The sequence below is a fragment of the Phalangium opilio genome, unplaced genomic scaffold, assembly GCF_054372755.1.
Source record: "Phalangium opilio isolate 3A_F unplaced genomic scaffold, DU_Popi_V2 ptg000217l_1, whole genome shotgun sequence".
Taxonomy (NCBI): Eukaryota; Metazoa; Arthropoda; class Arachnida; order Opiliones; family Phalangiidae; genus Phalangium; species Phalangium opilio.
Window position 1 is genome coordinate 2,036,195 of NW_028324218.1, and position 21,556 is coordinate 2,057,750.

General features: G+C 32.7%; 6 protein-coding genes across 16 annotated transcripts in view; 3 read left to right on the top strand and 3 right to left on the bottom strand.

The window, feature by feature from the left end:
* Positions 1-21,556, bottom strand: part of LOC149615546 (sodium-coupled monocarboxylate transporter 1-like) — a 29,314-nt gene that overhangs the window by 4,899 nt on the left and 2,859 nt on the right. The window contains exons 1-2 of one of the 5 annotated variants that reach the window (XM_089856506.1): positions 713-796; positions 507-545 (exon numbers count right to left, since the gene is read on the bottom strand). The exons of 2 other annotated variants lie outside the window; for them this stretch is intronic. The gene's annotated coding sequence lies outside the window, so the exon portion shown is untranslated. Of the gene's footprint in view, positions 1-457; positions 479-506; positions 546-712; positions 797-859; positions 1,006-21,556 lie in introns of those variants that run through there. 2 more of the 5 variants (XM_089856507.1, XM_089856509.1) reach the window with 2 other exon arrangements.
* Positions 1,213-2,457, top strand: Nacalpha (nascent polypeptide associated complex protein alpha subunit). Its single transcript, XM_089856876.1, has 2 exons — positions 1,213-1,344; positions 1,611-2,457. Exon 2 carries the CDS (start codon positions 1,630-1,632, stop codon positions 2,272-2,274), a length of 645 nt encoding a protein of 214 aa, XP_089713002.1. The 5' UTR covers positions 1,213-1,344; positions 1,611-1,629; the 3' UTR covers positions 2,275-2,457.
* Positions 2,669-12,328, top strand: subdued (anoctamin 1). 4 transcript variants are annotated; one of them, XM_089856868.1, is made up of 27 exons: positions 2,669-2,838; positions 3,194-3,397; positions 3,673-3,908; positions 3,990-4,148; positions 4,497-4,592; positions 4,869-4,916; positions 5,359-5,376; positions 5,574-5,722; positions 5,779-5,897; positions 5,968-6,023; positions 6,106-6,209; positions 6,283-6,417; positions 6,628-6,696; positions 6,950-7,041; positions 7,131-7,285; positions 7,585-7,662; positions 7,748-7,915; positions 7,979-8,015; positions 8,081-8,192; positions 8,266-8,320; positions 8,382-8,479; positions 8,768-8,940; positions 9,312-9,464; positions 9,535-9,587; positions 9,668-9,864; positions 9,931-10,036; positions 10,526-12,328. In XM_089856868.1, the coding sequence occupies exons 2-27, from the start codon at positions 3,244-3,246 to the stop codon at positions 10,766-10,768; spliced, it is 3,063 nt and encodes a 1,020-aa protein (XP_089712994.1). In that variant the 5' UTR covers positions 2,669-2,838; positions 3,194-3,243; the 3' UTR covers positions 10,769-12,328. The 4 variants fall into 4 exon arrangements, with proteins under 4 accessions (XP_089712994.1, XP_089712995.1, XP_089712996.1 ...); XM_089856870.1 differs by having other exon boundaries at positions 2,670-2,838; positions 8,804-8,940; XM_089856872.1 differs by having other exon boundaries at positions 2,670-2,838; positions 3,194-3,352.
* On the bottom strand, positions 11,529-13,258 carry LOC149615549 (iron-sulfur cluster assembly 2 homolog, mitochondrial). Its single transcript, XM_089856877.1, has one exon. The coding sequence runs from the start codon at positions 13,115-13,117 to the stop codon at positions 12,629-12,631; it is 489 nt and encodes a 162-aa protein (XP_089713003.1). The 5' UTR covers positions 13,118-13,258; the 3' UTR covers positions 11,529-12,628.
* Positions 13,311-19,841, top strand: ArfGAP3 (ADP-ribosylation factor GTPase activating protein 3). Of its 4 annotated transcripts, XR_016375966.1 has the most exons (9): positions 13,315-13,473; positions 13,731-13,922; positions 14,004-14,310; positions 14,948-15,057; positions 15,123-15,292; positions 15,360-15,912; positions 17,515-17,727; positions 18,887-18,958; positions 19,313-19,841. XR_016375966.1 is itself a non-coding variant. In XM_089856874.1 (8 exons), the coding sequence occupies exons 1-8, from the start codon at positions 13,399-13,401 to the stop codon at positions 18,588-18,590; spliced, it is 1,629 nt and encodes a 542-aa protein (XP_089713000.1). In that variant the 5' UTR covers positions 13,311-13,398; the 3' UTR covers positions 18,591-18,871. The 4 variants fall into 4 exon arrangements, 3 of the variants coding, with proteins under 3 accessions (XP_089713000.1, XP_089712999.1, XP_089713001.1); XM_089856874.1 differs by lacking the exons at positions 18,887-18,958; positions 19,313-19,841 and adding an exon at positions 18,582-18,871 and having other exon boundaries at positions 13,311-13,473; XM_089856873.1 differs by lacking the exon at positions 18,887-18,958 and having other exon boundaries at positions 13,313-13,473.
* Positions 20,255-21,435, bottom strand: LOC149615551 (ADP-ribose glycohydrolase OARD1-like). Its single transcript, XM_089856516.1, has 3 exons — positions 20,917-21,435; positions 20,704-20,857; positions 20,255-20,634 (listed from the first exon to the last, which is right to left on the bottom strand). The coding sequence occupies exons 1-3, from the start codon at positions 20,917-20,919 to the stop codon at positions 20,360-20,362; spliced, it is 432 nt and encodes a 143-aa protein (XP_089712642.1). The 5' UTR covers positions 20,920-21,435; the 3' UTR covers positions 20,255-20,359.

A 21,556-nucleotide genomic window follows, 5' to 3' on the forward strand; every position in this document is an offset into this window, starting at 1 on the left:
AAATTTCTAAGAATAATTTATTCCACAATTTCGGTGCAATCTTTTGTGGGGGTAATATAATCTACAATGTCTAAGGTCGAAAAGAAGTTTATCTTTTGTAAAAAGGCCCCTTTTCCTCAAGTTTTAAGCGATAGAATTCAGCTGATTTGTGCAAAAAGAGAGGGAGAATAAATAACCTAAACAGTTTCACTATACGCAGCCTTTTGCCTTTGAAATTATAACAATCTAATGTAAATTAGCATAAAGTGACACTTCTACATAAATACATTGTCAGAGAGCAGCCTTGGGTATACCCAATTAAGTACAAGTAAATAAAGAACTAAAACCAACAGCTGACACTGAAAATATATTTCATACATTTCCTAAGTTTATAATAATTACTTTGTTTTATCAATTAAAATCGCTTAAAATTCGGTGTAAAAGCTACATTTTCCTCAAAAGTATTTGAAATAATCACCTACGATAATAAACGCACAGGTAAAAACATCAAATAAACTTTTACAAACCGGAATTCCCTGTTTAAACACACCGGTCTCTAACGAAGTCTATAGAGTAATTTCGGTTGAGAGGGGGAGTGAACTGTGTATCCCCTACGTTAGGGGCAACTTTGTACTAGAGAATACTATTTGCCCCCGGAAGGGAAGGGGAGGGGGATATCACTAAGGTAAGAGATAGAGGGTTATGACGTTGCCTATATGGGAAAGAAATTACACTATAAACACTTGTTTCCGACTCGTACTGCCTACTTTTCAGAAGTTGCAACTTTTTCCTCTTCCCCCCCTTCCCTAACCAAGCTATAAACACGTGTTCCTATTCCCTAATGCTTAAGATTCTTAATCCAGTGGAAGATTCAACTTACACAAAGCGAGTCTCACTATTACATCATCGAAAACGAATCAGATCCCTCGCAAAAGTTACTTAGTTTCTCATTAATTCATCACAGGGTCGACAAATTTCAAAGAAAAACTACTACAAGTTAGTAGTTAGTTGGTTACAGAAGTACTGGCGGTATAGCGTTTGAAGTTTTGAACTGACAAGTACCGCTGTACCGGATATGACATAATCAACGGATGGTCATTTACATTTTTTTCTAATATACTCGGATATATTTAAAATTTATTATTAAGTTGTATGTGAATTTCATGCATAATTAAAATAAATGTAACAAAAATAAAAATTCGGATTTTATTGCTTATTTCCCACCTTGTTGAAAAAAAAGGACCGGAATTGACGTCATAAATTACCGCATCCGGCGATTGGCTAATCCCTTTTCTCCCACAAGCGAATATTGCAATCGCTCGCCTATTCCTTTGTTTTGAAGGAGTTTTTTTGTTAAACTTTTGGGTAAATATTAATTTTTTAATGATACAATTTAAATTTAAGTTAGCTTTGAGCTTATTAATTAGTTGGTAAAGGATATGGAAGGTTTAGTTACGGATGAAGTTGATAATGGGTAATAAAAACGTTAAGCCTTGGCGAAATGCGGCGTGGTTTATCGTAAATTTAGGCCTAACGTCTTCGAGAATAGTTATAGTTATTAAATTCAAGGCGTAACCTTGGAAATAATTTCCTCATTTAACAAAGGATGTATAATTTGTGTCTTTATAAAGGTTTACAATCGTATCAGACATGCCTGAATTATCCGAAATTGACATCAAGTCTGAACTTGATGAAAAGAAGATCCTAACAACTACCACCACCGATAATGAGGCTCCCGTCTTAGCTAGCGGATCGGGAACTGAATCAGAAAGTGACGAATCAGGGGCTGAATTAGAGGAAGGTGATGGCAAAACCCCTGAACTGGTCAGCAAGGCTAAACAAAGTCGTAGCGAGAAAAAGGCCAGAAAAATGATGTCAAAATTAGGTCTTAAACAAGTTACCGGAGTCAGCAGAGTGACAATCCGTAAATCTAAGAACATCCTATTCGTCATAAACAAACCAGACGTGTACAAAAGCCCCGCCTCCGATACCTACATTGTTTTTGGAGAAGCTAAAATAGAAGATCTTAGTCAACAAGCTCAAATGGCAGCTGCGGAGAAATTCAAAACTCCAACTGCGGGACCTACAATGGGAGAACCAGTTCAAGCTGTTGTTTCTCAACGTATTGAGGAAGAATCCGAAGAAGATGAAGAAGATATTGACGAGGGAGGAGTTGAAAGCAAGGACATTGATTTGGTCATGTCCCAAGCTAATGTTTCAAGAGCTAAAGCAGCGAGAGCCCTCAAGAATAATAACAATGATATCGTTAATGCCATTATGGAGTTAACTATGTAGTTTTTTTTTCCGAACATTCTTTAATAATAATTAAATTGTTTTTTTATTATTATTCCCAAAGGCGTTGTCAAATTTACAAATAAACAATTTCATATGATTTATTTGTTAAAAACAAAAAAAACCAATAGTTACTTTTTATTTGTAACTTGTAAAGTTCCACCAAATAAAATTCATTCAATTTCACCGTTGCCTCAATTTCTCATTTATTTCAATTATCTACACAATGCTTGTCATTATTGCTCATAACATTCTTCTGATTCCTTTCATATGTTGCCAAGAAAGCGTATAATTTCTTTATAGTGGTTTTAATTCAGTTATAAACACTAAATTACCTAATGAGTTCATATGATTGGTCGGAACTATGGATTCCCCGAAGGACAACCTACTATAATGGGGGTTAAAGAACTGTATATCCTACTATAAGGGTAGGAAAAAAATATTAGATCATGATGGAAGCATTCTTCTTCAACGTGTTTTAAAAATTTAGTTACTAATTAAACCCGGCATTTAAATATTTTAATTAATTAAATTTAGTTTAAACCTAATGGTTTGGTTTTAGTTAAGGTAAATAATATTTTTCGTAGAAATTTGCTTATGACTTGACCCAGATTTATTTAATAGGTTAAAAATAGGCCAATTAATCACCTCTATTGTTCTAAATAACTACAGAAATTAATTTAATTATAAAATTAATAATTAAGGTGTAAAAATTGTCCAAAAATATATAAAAAAATAACCCGATTTCATTAGAATAAAATAAGTCTTTTAAAATAAATCTTTTCCTTGACAATAAAATGATAGTTAATTTAATTGGCAAGGTAAACTACTAACCATTAAGGTCAAAAAACCGGTTTCCCGTTTTCGTGCTAATAACTATACTAACAAGGAAATAATAATAGGTTATATTGAATTCCCATAGGTAAAAGAGAGGCAGCGTACTTAAAACTACTACCAATCGCAAACCTCATTATGGAGAGTGGTTTAAGGGCCAGGACAGAGGCTAATACGCCAACAGAAACTCCTGGAATAATGAGGAGAAGTAGAAGTACAAGCGATAACATTCGCGAAAATCCCTTGGGTAAGCTACAACGGGGAAACACTAGATCCAGTTTAACTTCATTAGGTGAGAACTATTTGGGATATTACGTTGGTTGGTTGTGTGGATTCCCAGTTACCACCGTTGTTAACTGTTCTCCTTGGCCTGCTCCGTGAATAGTTCGTAACAAATAACAACAACGCATTCCAAATTCTTGGTTTTTAAAAACACCTGTTCCATAGTTTCCTTATCTAATCTAATCTAATCTAAAAGTTTGAAGTATCCAAGATAGCTTATTAACTGGACATAGTTGTATGACAGTTCAATTAAGTTTAATAATATCATTGTTATTATTATTACAGTCTCGGCCCCGTCCGTTTACTATAGCATGGAGGATTTAGAATCAGTTCAAATGGGGCCCATAAGGTCCCGGGATTCGCCTAAAAAAGTACGCACACCTATTGGTAATGAGAATGAGGGTTATGTTGAACCGCCTGAAGTCAAAATCAACAACAAATATGCGTACGATTCGCGAGAAAGCACCTTAGCACCTATTGACGAGTCCGATGGGGCTGAATTTCAAACTGGAGATTTAAAAGTAATTCTTGGTTGTGTTAAATTTAATAACCCAAAAATTATTTTATTTAATTTTTATAAAATGTTTTATGTACTCTTGAAGGAACGCACATTGTACATGAATGATGGTATTAGAAGAGTAGATTTTGTTTTGGTCTATAAGAGATCAATAGATCCGGGAGAACCCAGAAAGGCGTCTATTAGATATTGTTACGAATGTAACCTCGAAGATGAAGGATTGCAATTAGAAAGAGCTGATAGTGTAAGTACATTTTAAGTATTATTGGCTATAATGGTGTGTTCTACGCTTAAACGGGGTTAATTTTAAGAATCAGCGTCTTAAAAGCTTTAAAATGAGTACCTACAAGCTGGGGTTTCGTTAGGTTGCAATATTTTGAACATATTTAATGGTAACGTCGGTAGCGCCCCCTATAATTAAGTATTAAGTTAAAATTATGTCGTGTAAGTACTCAAATTAAAGGTACTAATATGGGGAACACTATTCTGACTATATAAAAGGTTAAAAATTAGTTTAGTGAAAGTTATGTTAAAATTAAGTATTTCAGAGGCGCCTAATTAATAAATTAATTTGATTTAATTTAATTTTTAGGAAGATTCCGACTTTATTTTCGTCAAAATTCACGCGCCCTGGGAGATTCTGAGCAGATACGCGGATATCATGAAATTAAAAATGCCTATGAAGGAGGTGTTGTATAAATTTTGACGTTAATTATCATCCATAAACCCTAATTATTATTTATATTTTAAATAATCAATTTGTGTGAACATAAAAAAAGCCAGCGGAAATAGCAGTGACTGCTTTGGTAGAGTAGAAATTCATTAAAATCACCTTTAACGTCTCATAATCGCACTGCAATTGTTAATTAATTTTGTTGTCCATAATTAACATTTTAATTATCTCTAACACTCGAATCCTTTTGTGTTTATTTTGTCCCCGTTACCCGCCTTCCTCGAAAATCAGATGAGTCTAAGTTTGGCCGAAGCTGGCATTAAAGTTCCTACTACTGAAGTAAGAAATAAACTAATTAAATTAATTAACGGTTTTAATATAATTAGAGCAGGCATATAATTATAATCTCATTTATGTAACTAACATATACGTTTAATTTGTACTAACTTTCATTTCGTTTTATGAATTAACAATTAACAAATTAACGCTTTAAATAATTATTAGTATTTTAATTTAATTAAATGTTTTCAGCGCAATTAAATTAATTAATATAGATTACTTTTAGTTAATTAGGTATGGTGAATGGTCTCTTAATTAATTTCTATTGAACTTTACGATTAAACATTAATTAGATCTACACTACACCCTTAGTTATGGTTATAGTAGTAAAAGTAGAAATTAATTTCGAATATATTAATCAGTAAAATAATTAATTTTAATAATTAAAAAAAAAATCTTTTTTTATTTCTCTCTTTGCAAAATAAAAATTAAATAACTTAAGGAGGAAGAAGAGGTAATGGTTTGTGTAATTTTTAAAATTAAATTAACGGAATTATTTTTAAATTAATTATTCTATGGTGATGGTATTTCAAAATCGGCCTTCTTCCAAAAAAAAAAAAAAAAATACTTTTAAACTTTCGACACGCTTTGGGACTATTTAAAACACTCCCCTTCAAACTATTCTAACTATTTCTTAATTAATTTAAAACCATTTAGTTAAGCGATTTCGACTATTCCAAATTCTACCCTGCAAATTCCAACCACATTGCCGAGAAAATCACGGGTTTTTTTCATCCGAGCCAAGTTAGAGAAAAAAAAATGGAGCGCAGATTCACGACTACATTTTCAAGAGATAAAGAATACCTGTAATGGTTTTAATTAACTCCCTTTAATTAAAATAATTAATAATTAAATATTTCAGTTTCGACATTCCTAAAAACAAAGACGAATATTTTACCCAAGCTCAAAGATCTCAAATTGTTGATTTTTTACTAAAACGCAAAAGATTTTCGAATGATCAAGCCGATGCTTACGCATTTGGTAAATATAAACATAAACAAATAATTATTTACATTAATATTTAAGTATTAATTAAAATTAAATTAAATAGGAATTAAAAATCTTTTAACTGATGAAGTCTACACTGCAGCTTATCCTTTACACGACGTGAGTTTTTAAATTAAATTAAAAAATATAGTAATTATTTTAATTAAGTAATTAATTAATTAATTAATTAAATTAATTACAGGGTCCCTATGACGATCCATTAAGTTCAAACATGAGGTCTAAATTAATGAATAATTGGGCTTCAATTAAATGCGTTTTTAATAAACAACCATTAGACGAAATTAGGTAAATTAATTAATTAATATAATTAATTAAAATTTTAGTAAATTAATTTCAATAATTAAACATTATTTTAAAGGGTCTATTTCGGTGTCAAAATTGGTCTATATTTTGCCTGGTTAGGATTCTACACTTATATGTTAATTCCAGCTTCTATTGTCGGAATTGGTTGTTTCATTTATGGTTGTCTGAACGTTTATTACGAAGATATTGGGTGAGAAATGACTATGTGACATTAAATTTAATTTTACGCTTAAAGTGAGACTAATTGGCACTTAGCCATAGCTTAAAGTTTGGAGTGACAGTAAAATATTTCAGAGATTTGCTGCCTAGTTTAATTTCAGCTTTTTTTGGCCCAACTTCAAAAATGTCATTTAACTTTTGAGTTTTTTTTTATTATTTACTTATTTAAATTTAATTTTAGAGATGAATTTTGCAATGAGGGTAAAAATATTACCATGTGTCCATTATGCGACACAGCGTGTCATTACTGGTAAATTAATTAATGAATTTTGACGGGAATGCATATAGCTACTAGGAATAATTTCGTAGCCATCTATTTTCACTCAATGTATCTATAGGGCGGATTTTGTGGGAGGAGCTAGCTAGACTAGACATTGTGTATGACGAATTTTACCCTGGCGAAGAAATTAACATGGGGGCACAATGATTCTTAGTAGCTGTATGCATTCCTGATTTTAATTAATAATAATTAAATAAATAAATAAAATGATCACATCTCACAGGCAACTTAACAAAAATTGCATCACAGCTCGAGTCACGGCTATTTTTGACAATGCGTCAACTGTCTTTTTCTCTGTTTTTATGTCATTATGGGGTAGGTAATTAAAATATAATTACTGTTAATTAAGTTCTGTTATTTTACGCGATTTCCTGATTCTTTTGTGTCTTATTTTTCGTTTATAGCATCTATATTTTTTGAAATGTGGAAACGATATTCGGCTCAAATTACGTATCATTGGGATTTAACTGGGTTTGACGCGACTGAAGAACATCCGAGACCCGAATATTTAGCGCGTTTAGCCAATGCTAGGCAACGAAAATTAAATATAATTACACAAGTAAATCATATTCTTAAATAATTCCAGGTTTTATTTGAGAAAAACAATGTTTTCTTTGTGAAAAACAATGTTTTCTTCGTGAAAAACCATGTTTTCTTGTAGAGAACAATGTTTTCTTCGAGAAAAACCATGTTTTATTGTAGAGAACAATGTTTTCTTTGAGAAAAACAATGTTTTCTTTGAGAAAAACAATGTTTTCTTTGAGAAAAACATTGATTTCTTGTAGAGAACAATGTTTTCGTTGAAAACACAATGTTTCCTTGGAGAAAAACAATGTTTTGTTTCTTTTCTTAACATAGATGTATGAACCTCACGTGCCTTTTTGGAAGAAAAAACTGCCTTTAACTATATTTTCTATGTCCGTTGTTTTACTATTAGTAAGTTAATGCCCTAATTAACTTTATTTTAATTTAACTAATTAAATAACCCCCCCCCCCCCCAAAAAAAAAACCCTCAAAAAAGGTGACTTTAGCTATTGCCTCTGTGTTTGGAGTGATATTATATCGCATCTCCGTCCGAGCTGCCTTATACTTGCAAGGTTACGATGAAGAAAAATCCCCTATTGCCGCGGCAATCGTTTCAACAACAGCTGCTCTAATTAATTTAGTTTGTATACTGCTATTTAATATGGTAAGTTAATTAAAGTATATAAATTAAGTTAATTCCAGGCGCTAATTAAAATTATAATTAAAGTTATACACCAGAGTCGCGGCTTACGTCACAGAGCTAGGTAATAAAATTTTAATTCTAGAAACAATTAAAAGGCTCTAAGTTAAATTAAATTTAAATTCTTAGAAATGCCAAGAACACAAACTGAGTATGACAACAGATTAACTTTAAAGATGTTCATGCTGCAATTTGTCAATTATTACTCGTCCATTTTTTATATCGCATTTTTTAAGGGAAAGTAAGTTAGTTAATTAAATTAATTTTAATTTAATTAAATGGCATATTAAATTAATTATTTATTTAAATTCTAGGTTCGCTGGTCATCCGGGTGACTCTAAACATTTCCTAGGTTTTCGCCAAGAAGAGGTATAATTAAGAAAAAATAATTAATAAATTATAAAACTTAATGTTAAATTTAATCCCTTAGTGTGGAACCGCGGGCTGTTTATTTGAACTGACAATTCAACTTGCAATTATAATGGTTGGAAAACAAGCCTTCAGTGCTCTTATGGAAATGGTTATGCCGTAAGTAACATAAACAAAAACAAACCCATAACCATAACGCTAAAAAATACCTTAATAAACAAACAAAACATTAAAAATTAATTTTTTCTAATTTATAATTTAAGCAAAATTGGTTCTAGTTATCTCTCTAGTGGTCTAAACATTTTGGGCGAAGCATGAAAGCTAATTAAATTTAATTACGCTTAATTAACCGGCTATAATTTAATGTTAAATTTAAGTTAACCGTATTAAGTTAATAGGCTTTTTCCTGTGCCCCCCTCCTCCGCCATGTTTTCGTTGTCTCTACAGGATATTTCTAGTACAGTTCTTGATTTGGATTTCTAGGTGGCTATGGTGGTTGTACAACATTAGGTTCGTCAGTCGACGCAAGAATGGTGCCGAAGTTAAGTCCCGTTACGAAGATGATTTAGATTTGGTTGATTGGGGGCCCACTGGACTGTTCTTTGAGTATTTGGAAATGAGTAAGTGTCCTTATATCAAAGCTTAAAGATATAGTAACGTGAATTGAATACATATAGATGTAATAGGAATTATTGTGTAGAGTTATTATCTCTGAATGTATCTAGGCGGGCTTTGTGGGAGGAGCTAGACGAATTACACCTCGCGAATAATTTATACCGCTGCGCATGTTGCACCTACGCGCGCATAGGAACTCGCTTTGCTCCAAACCAATGAAAATTGCAGTTAGGAAATTATAAGGCGCGTGACGGGGGTAGTAAGTTCTGAAGGCCGGCCCACAAAGCAGGCATAGACATTATCACGGGAGCACAATTATTCCTAGTAGCTGTATTTATTCCCGATAAAAATTAACATTGATGTATTTTATTTATAGTTTTGCAGTTTGGTTTTGTGACAATCTTCGTGGCAGCTTTCCCGTTAGCTCCATTATTTGCCTTGTTAAATAATTCGTTAGAAATTCGATTGGATGCCAGGAAACTTATAACGAGTATAAGAAGACCCGTAGCACAAAGAGTTAAAGATATCGGTAAATATTAATTAATGCCATATCTGAATAATTTCAAATTTATTTTTAACGTATGAAATTTAAATTTTAGGAGTTTGGTACCGAATTCTCGATTCAATCGGGAAATTAGCAGTTCTAACTAACGTAAATATATCTTATAGTTTAAAATTCACGGCTTCTTAAATGAAATAACATGTACGATTATGTAATTGTCGTCATTACAGGCACTAATCATAGCATTCACTTCAAACGTGGTACCGCGAATCTACTACAGAATGCAAGTTTCATCGGATGGTTCATTAGACGGCTTTTTAAACCATTCTCTAGCGTATTTTAACGTTAGCGATTATCCTCTAAGCATTAAACCGAGTCCCATGGTTGACCCCGTCACCAATTTAGAATATCACCCCGAAATCTGCAGGTAATGGTTTTAAAATTTCCTGACTTGAATTTTATTTTAAAATACTTTAATTTTAAAACATGGCAGGTATCACGGATATCGGCACCCTCCTTGGCACGATAATAAATATGAATCAACTGAAGAATACTGGCACATTACTGCAGCCAAATTTGCATTTGTGGTTGTTTTTGAGGTAATTAAAAGAAAAGTTGAGGTAACATAACAAGAAGTGAATAAGTGATATCTAGTTTATTAGGGAGAAGGTATAAGATGCCTAAGTATTCGCGGGCCATAGTCCTGCAGTCCCCCCTTTCAAAATACAAGGGGGGACGTAAAAGGAGGAGGCCGGGCTATTTCGCCTCCTCCCTCCTCTCCTCAGTCGGAAAATATGACTGTATATTTTTCTCATTCGCGTCACGCTGACGTGCACGAGTTTTCAAAAACCAATTAGATGCTGGTTGTTGTAATTTAGAGGCGGCGGGGATTAACTCCGGCCCTAAGTAACGTTTGGACTGGAGATAAAGAGCTGGAAATGTGCGCGCGAATTCATACCTTCTCCCTAATAAACTATAGATATCACTTCTTGGTATAATCAATTATGTTACCTAAGTTACTGGCGTACGCGGTTTAATATTATTTCTTTAAAACGTTTTAAATACGTTTAATTATTAATTTGATGTAGAATGTGGTTGCCATAGCGACGACTCTAATTCGTCAACTCATCCCAGACATGCCAAGAAAATTGCGGGAACGCATACGTCAAGAACACTACCTCATTAGTGAAATAATTATAGAGCAAGAACTAAGGCGAGCTAAAGAAGCACCATCCTATCTAGATTTATTAAGATGTAATAGACAAACAAGTATGGTATCCGCACAAACTAGAACGTCAAGTGAAAGAGATCATACAAGAGCAGCTTCCTGATTGTTAAATCATTTATCATAATCTTCCCTTCCGCTTAATTGCATTGCTATTTAGTTGATATCATTGAAATTATGATAGACATAGACATCTCTTAGATTTTTTTAAAACGAATTTTCAATTTTTCTATACTCTCGAATTTAGGAAAATATTTAATTTTAATTTAATTAAGTTTAATTAAACTTAATAAAATCAAAGATTATAATTTTTTACTGAAATCATAATTAGACTTCCAGATGAAAAGAAGACAAAAATGCATTTAAATTTAACGTAGAAATTCATCAGGGTTTAATTTTAATTAATTAAGTTTAATTAAACTTAATAAAATCAAAGATTATAATTTTTTTTACAGGAATTATAATTTCATAATTTGACTTCCAGGGGAGAGAAAATTAAATTGCATTTTAAATTTAACGTAAAAATTCATCAGGGTTTAATTTTAATTAATTAAGTTTAATTAAACTTAATAAAATCAAAAATTATAATTTTTTACGGGAATTATAATTTCATAATTTGACTTCCAGCGGAGATAAAAATAAACTGCATTTATATTTAACGTAAAAATTCATCAGGGTTTAATTTTAATTAATTAAGTTAAATTAAACTTAATATGAAATAAAAGATTATTTTTACGAAATAAAAAAATGGCATTTAAATTTAAGGTAAAAATTAATCGGGGCTTCAAACACTCGTCAAAAAAATATTAGCTCAGAAATTGATGGTACAAAGTTAAATCTAATTAAAATTAAAATTAAATAATTCACAAATACGATCTGACTAAAAACTATAATAATTTTACACCAAAAAAATTGTATGCTTTATCACGTGATATTATTATTAATCTCATTTACATTTTCTATCTATTCTATTAAGTTTTGCTTGAATTCTATCTAGACTGTTTTTTAATATATAATTTTAGGTAATTTTTTTAATCTAGTTTAATTATTAATTAGACTAATTAAAGTTCTTAGCTATAACGTAACTTCCCCAAATTATGTATTTAATTTTTAGGTTGAAAACTAGTCAAGGTTAATTAATTAAATATAAGCTTGTTTTTCTAAATGGTTTAAAGTTATCTGATAAAAAAATTAAGAGTTATAATTGCCAAAGGTTCCCAATATATCTAATTAATGAAATACGCATAATTAAGTGAAGAAAAAAAATGGTTACTAATTAACGTTATATATGTATATATCAGTATTATTATTCTCGTTTTGGACTATTTTCTTTTTATATAACTATACTGAGGGACAAACAAACAAACAAACATTTACTTCTCGCCAATTTTGTTGTTGTTTTTCTTTAAATTTAATTATTTGGTGGAAATTAGATGTTAATTAGTAAACAGTAGTAGGGATTATCAGGGTTTAATTAAATTAAAGATATATATTAAATTAGAAGCTATATAGTTATTTATGATAAAAAATAATTGGATTGTTTGGGGTAAGCAGCTATAAATCTCTATAAAATAAAATGAATCAAATTTAAAATCACGCATTTTCTAAATTTTGTATATTGTTAATTGTTTTATGCTGAAATAAAATAATTTTATTGCGACAATTTTTTGTTGTTTTTTAATTGAAAGTTTGAAACAAACAATACATCAAGTTGCACTTCATCATAAAAACATAAAATGTTGTTGTTTTTATTTCAAACTACAGATATTAACAGCTGTAATTAACTTAATTACATTGTAATTGAATTAATTACACAATAAAATCATTAAATTGTTTTTTTTAATTCAAACTAACAATATTAACAGTAGTAACTAACTGAATTACATTTTTAACCTCAGTTTTTAGCACTGTAAAACTCATTTAATTAACTATATACATATTTTAATAATAATTCTCGCAGACATAACTATATTTTAATCGCAAATGAAGCCCCACATGAACACCCCTGTTCAGCTTTGGGATTATTAACAATTCTAAAAGCAGATCTAATTAACTCCTCATGATAATCAATGGTGGCGCCTTGCAAGTACTCCAAGGAAGTATCATCAACGACAATTTTAACCCCATCCTTTTCAAACACCTTATCGTCTTCATTCAAATTGGGTTCAATTAAATCGAATAAATATTGGAACCCTGAACAACCACCACCTTCAACAGAGACTCTAAGTACATTGCCATCACTAGCAACCTTTTTCAATCTTCTCACGCAACTGTCACTTATTTTAACTTCCAATTTTTGACTTGTAACGTTTGGACTTACGATTTCGGGGTTTGTAGCGTAATTACGATTTAAATTAGAGTTAAAACGTGACCCCAACAAGCACGTCGCCACATTTATGGGTGAAATTAGACTGTTCTTTGACAGAGAACGCAGCAAATTATGTGAAAATGCCATCACAGTAAATTTTTCTAAGCCTTGGCTAGGGTACTTATTTTTCTATTTATTCCCTACTTCTTTCATAGTAATTAAAGTATTAATCTAAATACATCCACCAAAGGTCAAAATACGGCCACTGAATGATTACGCAATCATACATACGCGAGCACATGAGCGCGTGTAGGTGGCAGCGCGTGCCGTGGTGGTAACGATTACGTCACCGTCTGTGACGTCAACGCAAAAATCAACCTTTTTCGAGGTAGAGCTTACGCTACGTTTGCAAATCCATAGTTAACAAGATGTCAGAACAAGCTCCCAACAAGAACGATATTGTGGCAATATTTAAACGATTAAGGGCCATTCCTTCGAACAAGGTAATATATAAACTAATTTTAATTGAAATTAAACCGTAAAATTAACTTAAACTAGGATAAAGTCAGAGTTATAACCCCGAAATTGAAATTTTCATTAAGCCTTGGCTATATTTCCTTTTTGGTTCCGGCCCTTATCCTGTATAAAATGAAAGTATTAATTTCCCCATACCCCCAGGATATTAACCTAGTTTATCGCAATCAACGAAATTGATCTTAATTTTTAATTAGCTAAGCATAAGCCTATTTTTTCTGTTTAGATATGTTTCGATTGTGGAGCAAATCTCCCTACATGGTCTACTGTAACGTATGGAGCTTTTATATGCATGGATTGTTCGGCAGTTCATAGGTCATTGGGGGTTCATCTATCGTTTGTAAGATCAACGCAATTAGATACTAATTGGACATGGTTACAATTACGTGCCATGCAAGTTGGGGGCAACGCGAATGCTGTAAGATTGTTTTAAAAAACGGAACACAAATTTTTGGGGGGGAATTTGAATTTAAGCCTAAATATATTATTGTACTGTTAGAAAACGTTTTTCCATCAACACGGTTGTACTACAACTGACGCTCAGCAAAAATATAATAGCCGCGCGGCTCAATTATACAGGGAAAAACTCCATCATTTGGCTGTGTCCACTCATAGATTACACGGAACAAAGTTACATATAGATACAGGGCATACTGAACCCCAGGCTGTAAATGAACCAAAAGAGGTTGATTTTTTCACTGAAGTCGCTAGCCAATCTGCCAAAAATAATAGTAACATCGAAGATAATACACCCAGAAATGGTTCAGCCTTATTCATTCCAAATAACAATGCTAACACCGAAGAGGGTACTTGTTTAAACTATATTATTCAACTTCATACTAGCCAAAATTTTAATGTTAGTTAGATTTTGAGGGTTTCCGCATTGAATTCAGTAATTTGTACTCTGAAATGAGTACTCACAAGCTAGGGTTAAGTCAAAGGTTTCGCGTTTGACCCCAGGAAGGGGCGGGGATAGGGTCATCTAAGTTCAAACTAAATTAATTAAAGATAACCGTGGCATGTAGGTACTCATTTGAAAGCTCTTAATGAGCTGATTATGAAACATAGCCTCAGAGGTTAAATTAAAATTTTCGCGTTTGACCTCAGGGGGCGCTGGGGTCATCTCAGTTCAAACTAAATTAATTAAAGATAACCCTGGCATGTAGGTACTCGTTTGAAAGCTCTTAATGAGCTGATTATAAATCATAGCCCCAAAAATTAAGTGAAAGGTTTCGCGTTTGACCTCAGGGGCGCTGGGGTCATCTCAGTTCAAAATAAATTAATTACACATAACCCTGGCATGTAGGTACTCATTTTACAGCTCTGAATGAGCTGATTATAAATCACAGCCCCAAATAAATTTTGGCTTGTGAACTTTGAACCTAAACTACGTGGAAATTAGTTAAAATTTCTAAGAATAAGTAAATCATTTGATAAATATAGGCCCAGATGTTGAACTATCTCTTAGTATGTCACCTACAGAAGCCCAAAAAATTCAAGAAAGTAGAAAATCCACAATTGGCAATCGCAAACCTACAGCTGCTAAAAAAGGGGTAGGACATAATTTTAAAATTAAATAAAAAGGGGGAAAAACTGATATGGCAAATGTTCTACGTAGCTGGGGGCACGAAAGGGTGGGCTGGGAGCTCAAAAAGTCAAAACCAACTTTGGGGAAATTGAGAAAGAGGCTCAAAGAGCCGATCAAATGAAAGAACAAGCCATAAAAGACGCCCAACAACAACTCCAACTTCAACATCAAATTTCAAAAGAAGAACAAGAGAAACAAATGTAATTTAATTACATTTGTTTAATTATTATATTAATATAATAATTAAAATAATTCTTAAACTCTCAGCGCTTCCGTCAGACTCGCGTATCAAGATCTAAGTTTAAAACAAAAGAAAACTGAAGAAAAATTACGTCAAACTGACCCAAAGAAAGCTGAACAATTAGAACGTTTAGGGATGGGATTTGCAGGAAATTTGGGTAAAACCGGAGGCGCTAGTCACTCAGCCGCTTCCCAAATGAAAACTATCACTCAAGAAAGTCCCCATTCAAACAATTCCTCGAGTAGAAATCGAGATTTTGATGACGATTTTGAGTTTGTCGGATTCACTAATCGGGCTCCAAAGTACGGGGACAGTCCCTTTATGTCCAGCTCTTCATCTAACACGAGATCAGACTCTAGAAATGACCCCTGGGAAGAAAAGATCGACAGAAAGTCGCCGTTTCAAGAAACGATGTTGCCAGTTGAGAAGAGTGAAAGCTCGGGAAGAAGTAGAAAGGGATTGTCCGTGGGTTCAACCAGCGGAAGTCCAGCCTCACAGGGAGATGAAGCTCAAAAGAAATTTGGGAATGCTAAATCCATATCGTCTGAACAGTTCTTTGGAAATAATCGAGATTTTGAGGTAAATATAATACAGATATACCTTATAGTACTCTGAACAGATAGACCTTATAGTACGCTCTGAACGGATAGACCTTATAGTACGCTCTGAACGGATAGACCTTATAGTACGCTCTGAACGGATAGACCTTATAGTACGCTCTGAACGGATAGACCTTATAGTACGCTCTGAACGGATAGACCTTATAGTACGCTCTGAACGGATAGACCTTATAGTACGCTCTGAACGGGTAGACCTTATAGTACGCTCTGAACGGGTAGACCTTATAGTACGCTCTGAACGGATAGACCTTATAGTACGCTCTGAACGGGTAGACCTTATAGTACGCTCTGAACGGATAGACCTTATAGTACGCTCTGAACGGATAGACCTTATAGTACGCTCTGAACGGATAGACCTTATAGTACGCTCTGAACGGATAGACCTTATAGTACGCTCTGAACGGGTAGACCTTATAGTACGCTCTGAACGGATAGACCTTATAGTACGCTCTGAACGGATAGACCTTATAGTACGCTCTGAACGGATAGACCTTATAGTACGCTCTGAACGGATAGACCTTATAGTACGCTCTGAACGGATAGACCTTATAGTACGCTCTGAACGGGTAGACCTTATAGTACGCTCTGAACGGGTAGACCTTATAGTACGCTCTGAACGGATAGACCTTATAGTACGCTCTGAACGGGTAGACCTTATAGTACGCTCTGAACGGATAGACCTTATAGTACGCTCTGAACGGATAGACCTTATAGTACGCTCTGAACGGGTAGACCTTATAGTACGCTCTGAACGGGTAGACCTTATAGTACGCTCTGAACGGATAGACCTTATAGTACGCTCTGAACGGATAGACCTTATAGTACGCTCTGAACGGATAGACCTTATAGTACGCTCTGAACGGATAGACCTTATAGTACGCTCTGAACGGATAGACCTTATAGTACGCTCTGAACGGATAGACCTTATAGTACGCTCTGAACGGGTAGACCTTATAGTACGCTCTGAACGGATAGACCTTATAGTACGCTCTGAACGGATAGACCTTATAGTACGCTCTGAACGGATAGACCTTATAGTACGCTCTGAACGGATAGACCTTATAGTACGCTCTGAACGGATAGACCTTATAGTACGCTCTGAACGGATAGACCTTATAGTACGCTCTGAACGGGTAGACCTTATAGCACGCTCTGAACGGGTAGACCTTATAGCACGCTCTGAACGGGTAGACCTTATAGTACGCTCTGAACGGGTAGACCTTATAGCACGCTCTGAACGGGTAGACCTTATAGCACGCTCTGAACGGGTAGACCTTATAGCACGCTCTGAACGGGTAGACCTTATAGCACGCTCTGAACGGGTAGACCTTATAGTACGCTCTGAACGGGTAGACCTTATAGTACGCTCTGAACAGACAGACCTTATAGTACGCTCTGAACAGACAGACCTTATAGCACGCTCTGAACAGACAGACCTTATAGCACGCTCTGAACAGACAGACCTTATAGTACGCTCTGAACAGACAGACCTTATAGCACGCTCTGAACAGACAGACCAAAAAAGACCTCATAATAGTTATCTAGAATAATTTAATTTCAGTTTGAACGCAAGGCAAATTTGGCTAAATTTGAAGGATCAGCTAGCATTTCGAGCGCGGATTATTTTGGAGATGGCGGGCCTCAACGTCACCAACCCTCTTCTAATTTCCAAAGCCCCAATCTCTATGATATCAAGGAAGGTGTTAAAGACGGTGTAAATAAAGTCGCCGGTCGTTTATCAAGCATGGCTAATAATATGATGAGCTCTCTACAGGTAAACGTTGATTTTGATCCCATATCCGCGTAAAACCATAATAAAAAACCATAAATCATCTTAGATTTCCTACCATATGGGGTAAAGTAAATCATAACTCAATTAAGTCTTAAAATAACAACTCGTTAAAAACTACTTAACGAATAGTATTATATATATTATTAATTATAAGAAGTATTAGATTAAAATAAATTAAATAGTATTCAAATTAAAAGTTTTTCTAATTGGGGGAAAATAAAAAGTATTTCACATACAAAAATTTCAAATTGGAAAATTTTTAGCTAGCTTTGCATTGCAACCTTGGAAGGGGGTTAATTCTCCGCCCCCCCCCCATTCTATAAAAAAATGGGCCATATTAAGATTGCAAAAAAAAAACTTAAATATTATAATTTATATATATTTTTATCAGATAGTTAATTTAATTTGAAACTGTAAAATATTTATTATATTTTTAAAATCTCATCACGTATATAGTAAGTATATCCTTGTAGCTTTAGCTATGCGAATATGTAGCCTTCTAGTCTATTGTGCACTATTTTAACAAACCCCCAATTAACTAGTCTAATGTTAATTAAAATGAAATTAAATCCTATATATATATATATATATATTTATTGCGGTAAGTGTAATATTTAATTAAAAAAAATATTTTTTTTTTTTTTGAATAAATTTAAAAACATTTAAGTATTTTAGTTAGGGGGAGGTTAAAAATAATTACATTATTTACTAATCACCCAAAAATTAAATTTTAATTATTATTGGTGATGGGTTACTACAAAGTTTATATTGCATGAAATTAATTGACTAACATTAAAAGGTTAATTATGATAATTCTTTGAAATCTTTTCTCGCAGCGTAACTGACGTTTTTCTTAACTTTAAAAAAAAATTCATTGACACAAAACAAAACTTTCCTGGTATTTTATTTTTTTTAACTAATGGGTAAGAATGTGGTTAAAAATTAATTAACGCATGACGTCACGTAATTGGTGGTTGGTTTTAATTAATTAATACGGTGATTTAATTCTCAAGATACATTGAGAAATGTTCTGTTATTTGTGCTTAAAATGTGGTGCAGAAAAACGCTATTCAATTTGTTTAAAAAAAAACTGCTATTTTAGTTAAAAACCGCTATTTTTTTCTATTTTTTTTTAATCTAGGATTGAAAATCATTTGCGGTTTTATTATCAATTTGTCAACAAGAGAAACAAAATATTTGCAGTTTTTTGCAGGTATTTTAAAATTGCACCTGCAGTACCTTAACCCATTAAAACTTTTTGAAGCTCTGTTCTTTATTGACGACCCCCTTGCCCCCCTCCGTAACCATAAATAAATAAATAGATAAATAAACCGTCCCGTAATTAAATTAAATTAATTATAATATAATCTCAATGTATCTTAATTATAATTAACGTCTTGTCCTTAACTAACTTAATTAAAAAAATAATTATAATTAAAAATAAGCTTCCCATTCCGGTGATTGGTCCCTAGCCCATATTTAAAAATTTTGAGTTAAATTTAATTGACATTTAATTAAGTTTAGAATTAAATATAAACCATTTGAAGCATTGTTCCAATTTTTTCAGGACCGGTACAGTTACTAAATGGCTAGCTGATTTTTCAACATGGAATTTAGACATATATAAATATTTTTCTGATGGGGAAATTTAATTTTTAATTTTAATTAAATTTAAATATAATTAAAATTAAAAAAAAAATCCCGTATTTTTCAAAGATGCCATTTAAACGAATGATATTTTTTCCCTGTTTTTTATGACACGTATTTAGTTAATATTTTTTAATTATATCAGTCAGATTTTCACTTAAAATTAAAAAAAGTCAATTTGTTAAAATAATTGCACTATTACTATAAAAATTAATTAGTGCATTTATTTTTTAAAACTTTGTAGGAATTTTTTTTTTAATTAAAAGGTGACAGGTATTGAAATAATTGTAAAATAAAAAGAAACACGAAAACAATTTTGAAATTCACGTCATTGTAAAGAAAATACGTTTTTTCTGGGCTGGTTAGTAGTATATATTCATTATTATTATTATTTTCCTCATATTAATTAATTGACTTGAAAATATCAAATAAAGATAATTGTTCTATAATTACGTGTGAATTAATTACGACTAGACACTATTTTACAAACACTGTATAAATGGGATCCAATTCGGATTAATTATTTCGGGTTTAAAAGCGTTTAAAAGAAAGGTAAGTTAATATAAGCAGGGATAGATTTAATTATAGAAGTAGGGATGGAGAACTGAGTAATATCTGGGCGCGCGCGTCAAAGTCCCGGACCCCCTTTTAACGGGACGAGGGGGGGGGTATGAAAGAATTGGCGGGGGTCATAACTACAGAGGTAAAAAGGAATTACGTATTTTTCGCCTTCCCCGTCAGCAACGTCATCAAAACGTAGGGTTTAAGTGAGCAGCCAATAAAATGATTTAAAATTTTCGTTACCTGTTGGTTGGAGGGAGGGGCTTTATACTGGGTGGTCTATGAGTCGGACTGAAGTAAATTTGTTTTTAATATTTAATTCATTTTATATTCAAAAGGTATAATGTTATGTTACAAGAAATTAATAAATATACAAAATAATAATATTTAATACAGCAATGAAAATTTAAATGGAATATATTGTTATGGTAATTTTGGTATCTTTAAAAACATCCTGAATAATATTTGAAACTTTGGACCACTCTAACATATCCAAACCCGACCCTATTTTGGGCATACTAAGTTCACCAACTTTATTCTCAACAAAATGTTTTTTCATAGCAATCAGTGATAACTTCAACGTTGGGTAATTAGGTTTTTGCCAGTATTTACTTTTGGTTATCAGGTAATAAACGTAACGTTGGTTTCTTTTGAGTATGGCTACTTCCCCCGGTTTTTTACCTTTTATCAGTAATATTTCTCGAGTTATTTACTAAACACTTGATAATTAGGTGTTAGAAACTTTGTTACCCTGTTTAATTAGATCATCTACACCTCCAAATTTGCGTTTGAAAATTGCGGCTATTCCTTTGCCCATACGGCAATCTTGACTTATGCAATGCGCTAAAGAATTAGACGGTGGACAACTAAATAAGTCACCTTTGACCTCGCGGTATTTAAACTCCTATTAGAACCATTATTAATTACTAAACAACATAGATAAATAAATATTCAATTTTATACCATAATTAAATAGATCTTGACTTCAATTATAGTGTTTATAATCTATACAGCACGTGTTGACCTTTGACCTATCAATAAAATAATGGCGCCAAAAGTAAATAATATACACGTGCGATTCACCCGCCTCTATTCAATTTCCATCTCCACTAAGCTGTCAAAAATCAACTCTCTAACATAGACCACGTCCACGTGTTGACCTCTAACCTATCAATACAATAATGGCGCCAAAAGTAAATAATGTACACGCGCGTTTTACCCGCCTTCGTTCAAGTTCAATCTCCGCTAAGCTTATATTGACATAATCGAAGCTGTCAAAAATCAATTCTCTTATATAGACCACGTCCACGTGTTAACCTCTGACCTACCAATACGATAATGGCGCTAAAAATAAGGTATACGCAATATTTCCCGCCACAAATCTCAGCTAAGCCTAATTGAAATATTTTTCCCCTTAGGTAAAAGTAAAAACAGAATAAAGATAACCATTCATTTTAAAAATGAATTAATTTGTCCTTGAGGATTGCCTTTTTCTCCCAATTTATTTTTCTTTCCTTTATGTATTTCGATATAAAATAGTCCAAGGTCTTTAACCAAAGACGTAATAGGAAGATAATGACGTAGGAATTTCGACACGGTGATT

Bases quoted from the DNA above. Each gene is read 5' to 3' on its own strand.
- Nacalpha (XM_089856876.1), top strand. From the start codon at position 1,630: ATGCCTGAATTATCCGAAATTGACATCAAGTCTGAACTTGATGAAAAG.
- subdued (XM_089856868.1), top strand. From the start codon at position 3,244: ATGGAGAGTGGTTTAAGGGCCAGGACAGAGGCTAATACGCCAACAGAA. The intron at 9,465-9,534 runs GTAAATATTAAT...TTTAAATTTTAG, and splicing joins ACAAAGAGTTAAAGATATCG to GAGTTTGGTACCGAATTCTC. The intron at 9,588-9,667 runs GTAAATATATCT...TCGTCATTACAG, and splicing joins AATTAGCAGTTCTAACTAAC to GCACTAATCATAGCATTCAC.
- LOC149615549 (XM_089856877.1), bottom strand. From the start codon at position 13,117: ATGGCATTTTCACATAATTTGCTGCGTTCTCTGTCAAAGAACAGTCTA.
- ArfGAP3 (XM_089856873.1), top strand. From the start codon at position 13,399: ATGTCAGAACAAGCTCCCAACAAGAACGATATTGTGGCAATATTTAAA. The intron at 13,923-14,003 runs GTAAGATTGTTT...TTGTACTGTTAG, and splicing joins TTGGGGGCAACGCGAATGCT to AAAACGTTTTTCCATCAACA. The intron at 14,311-14,947 runs GTACTTGTTTAA...TGATAAATATAG, and splicing joins CAATGCTAACACCGAAGAGG to GCCCAGATGTTGAACTATCT.
- LOC149615551 (XM_089856516.1), bottom strand. The intron at 20,635-20,703 runs GTAACAAAGTTT...TACTGATAAAAG, and splicing joins AGATGATCTAATTAAACAGG to GTAAAAAACCGGGGGAAGTA.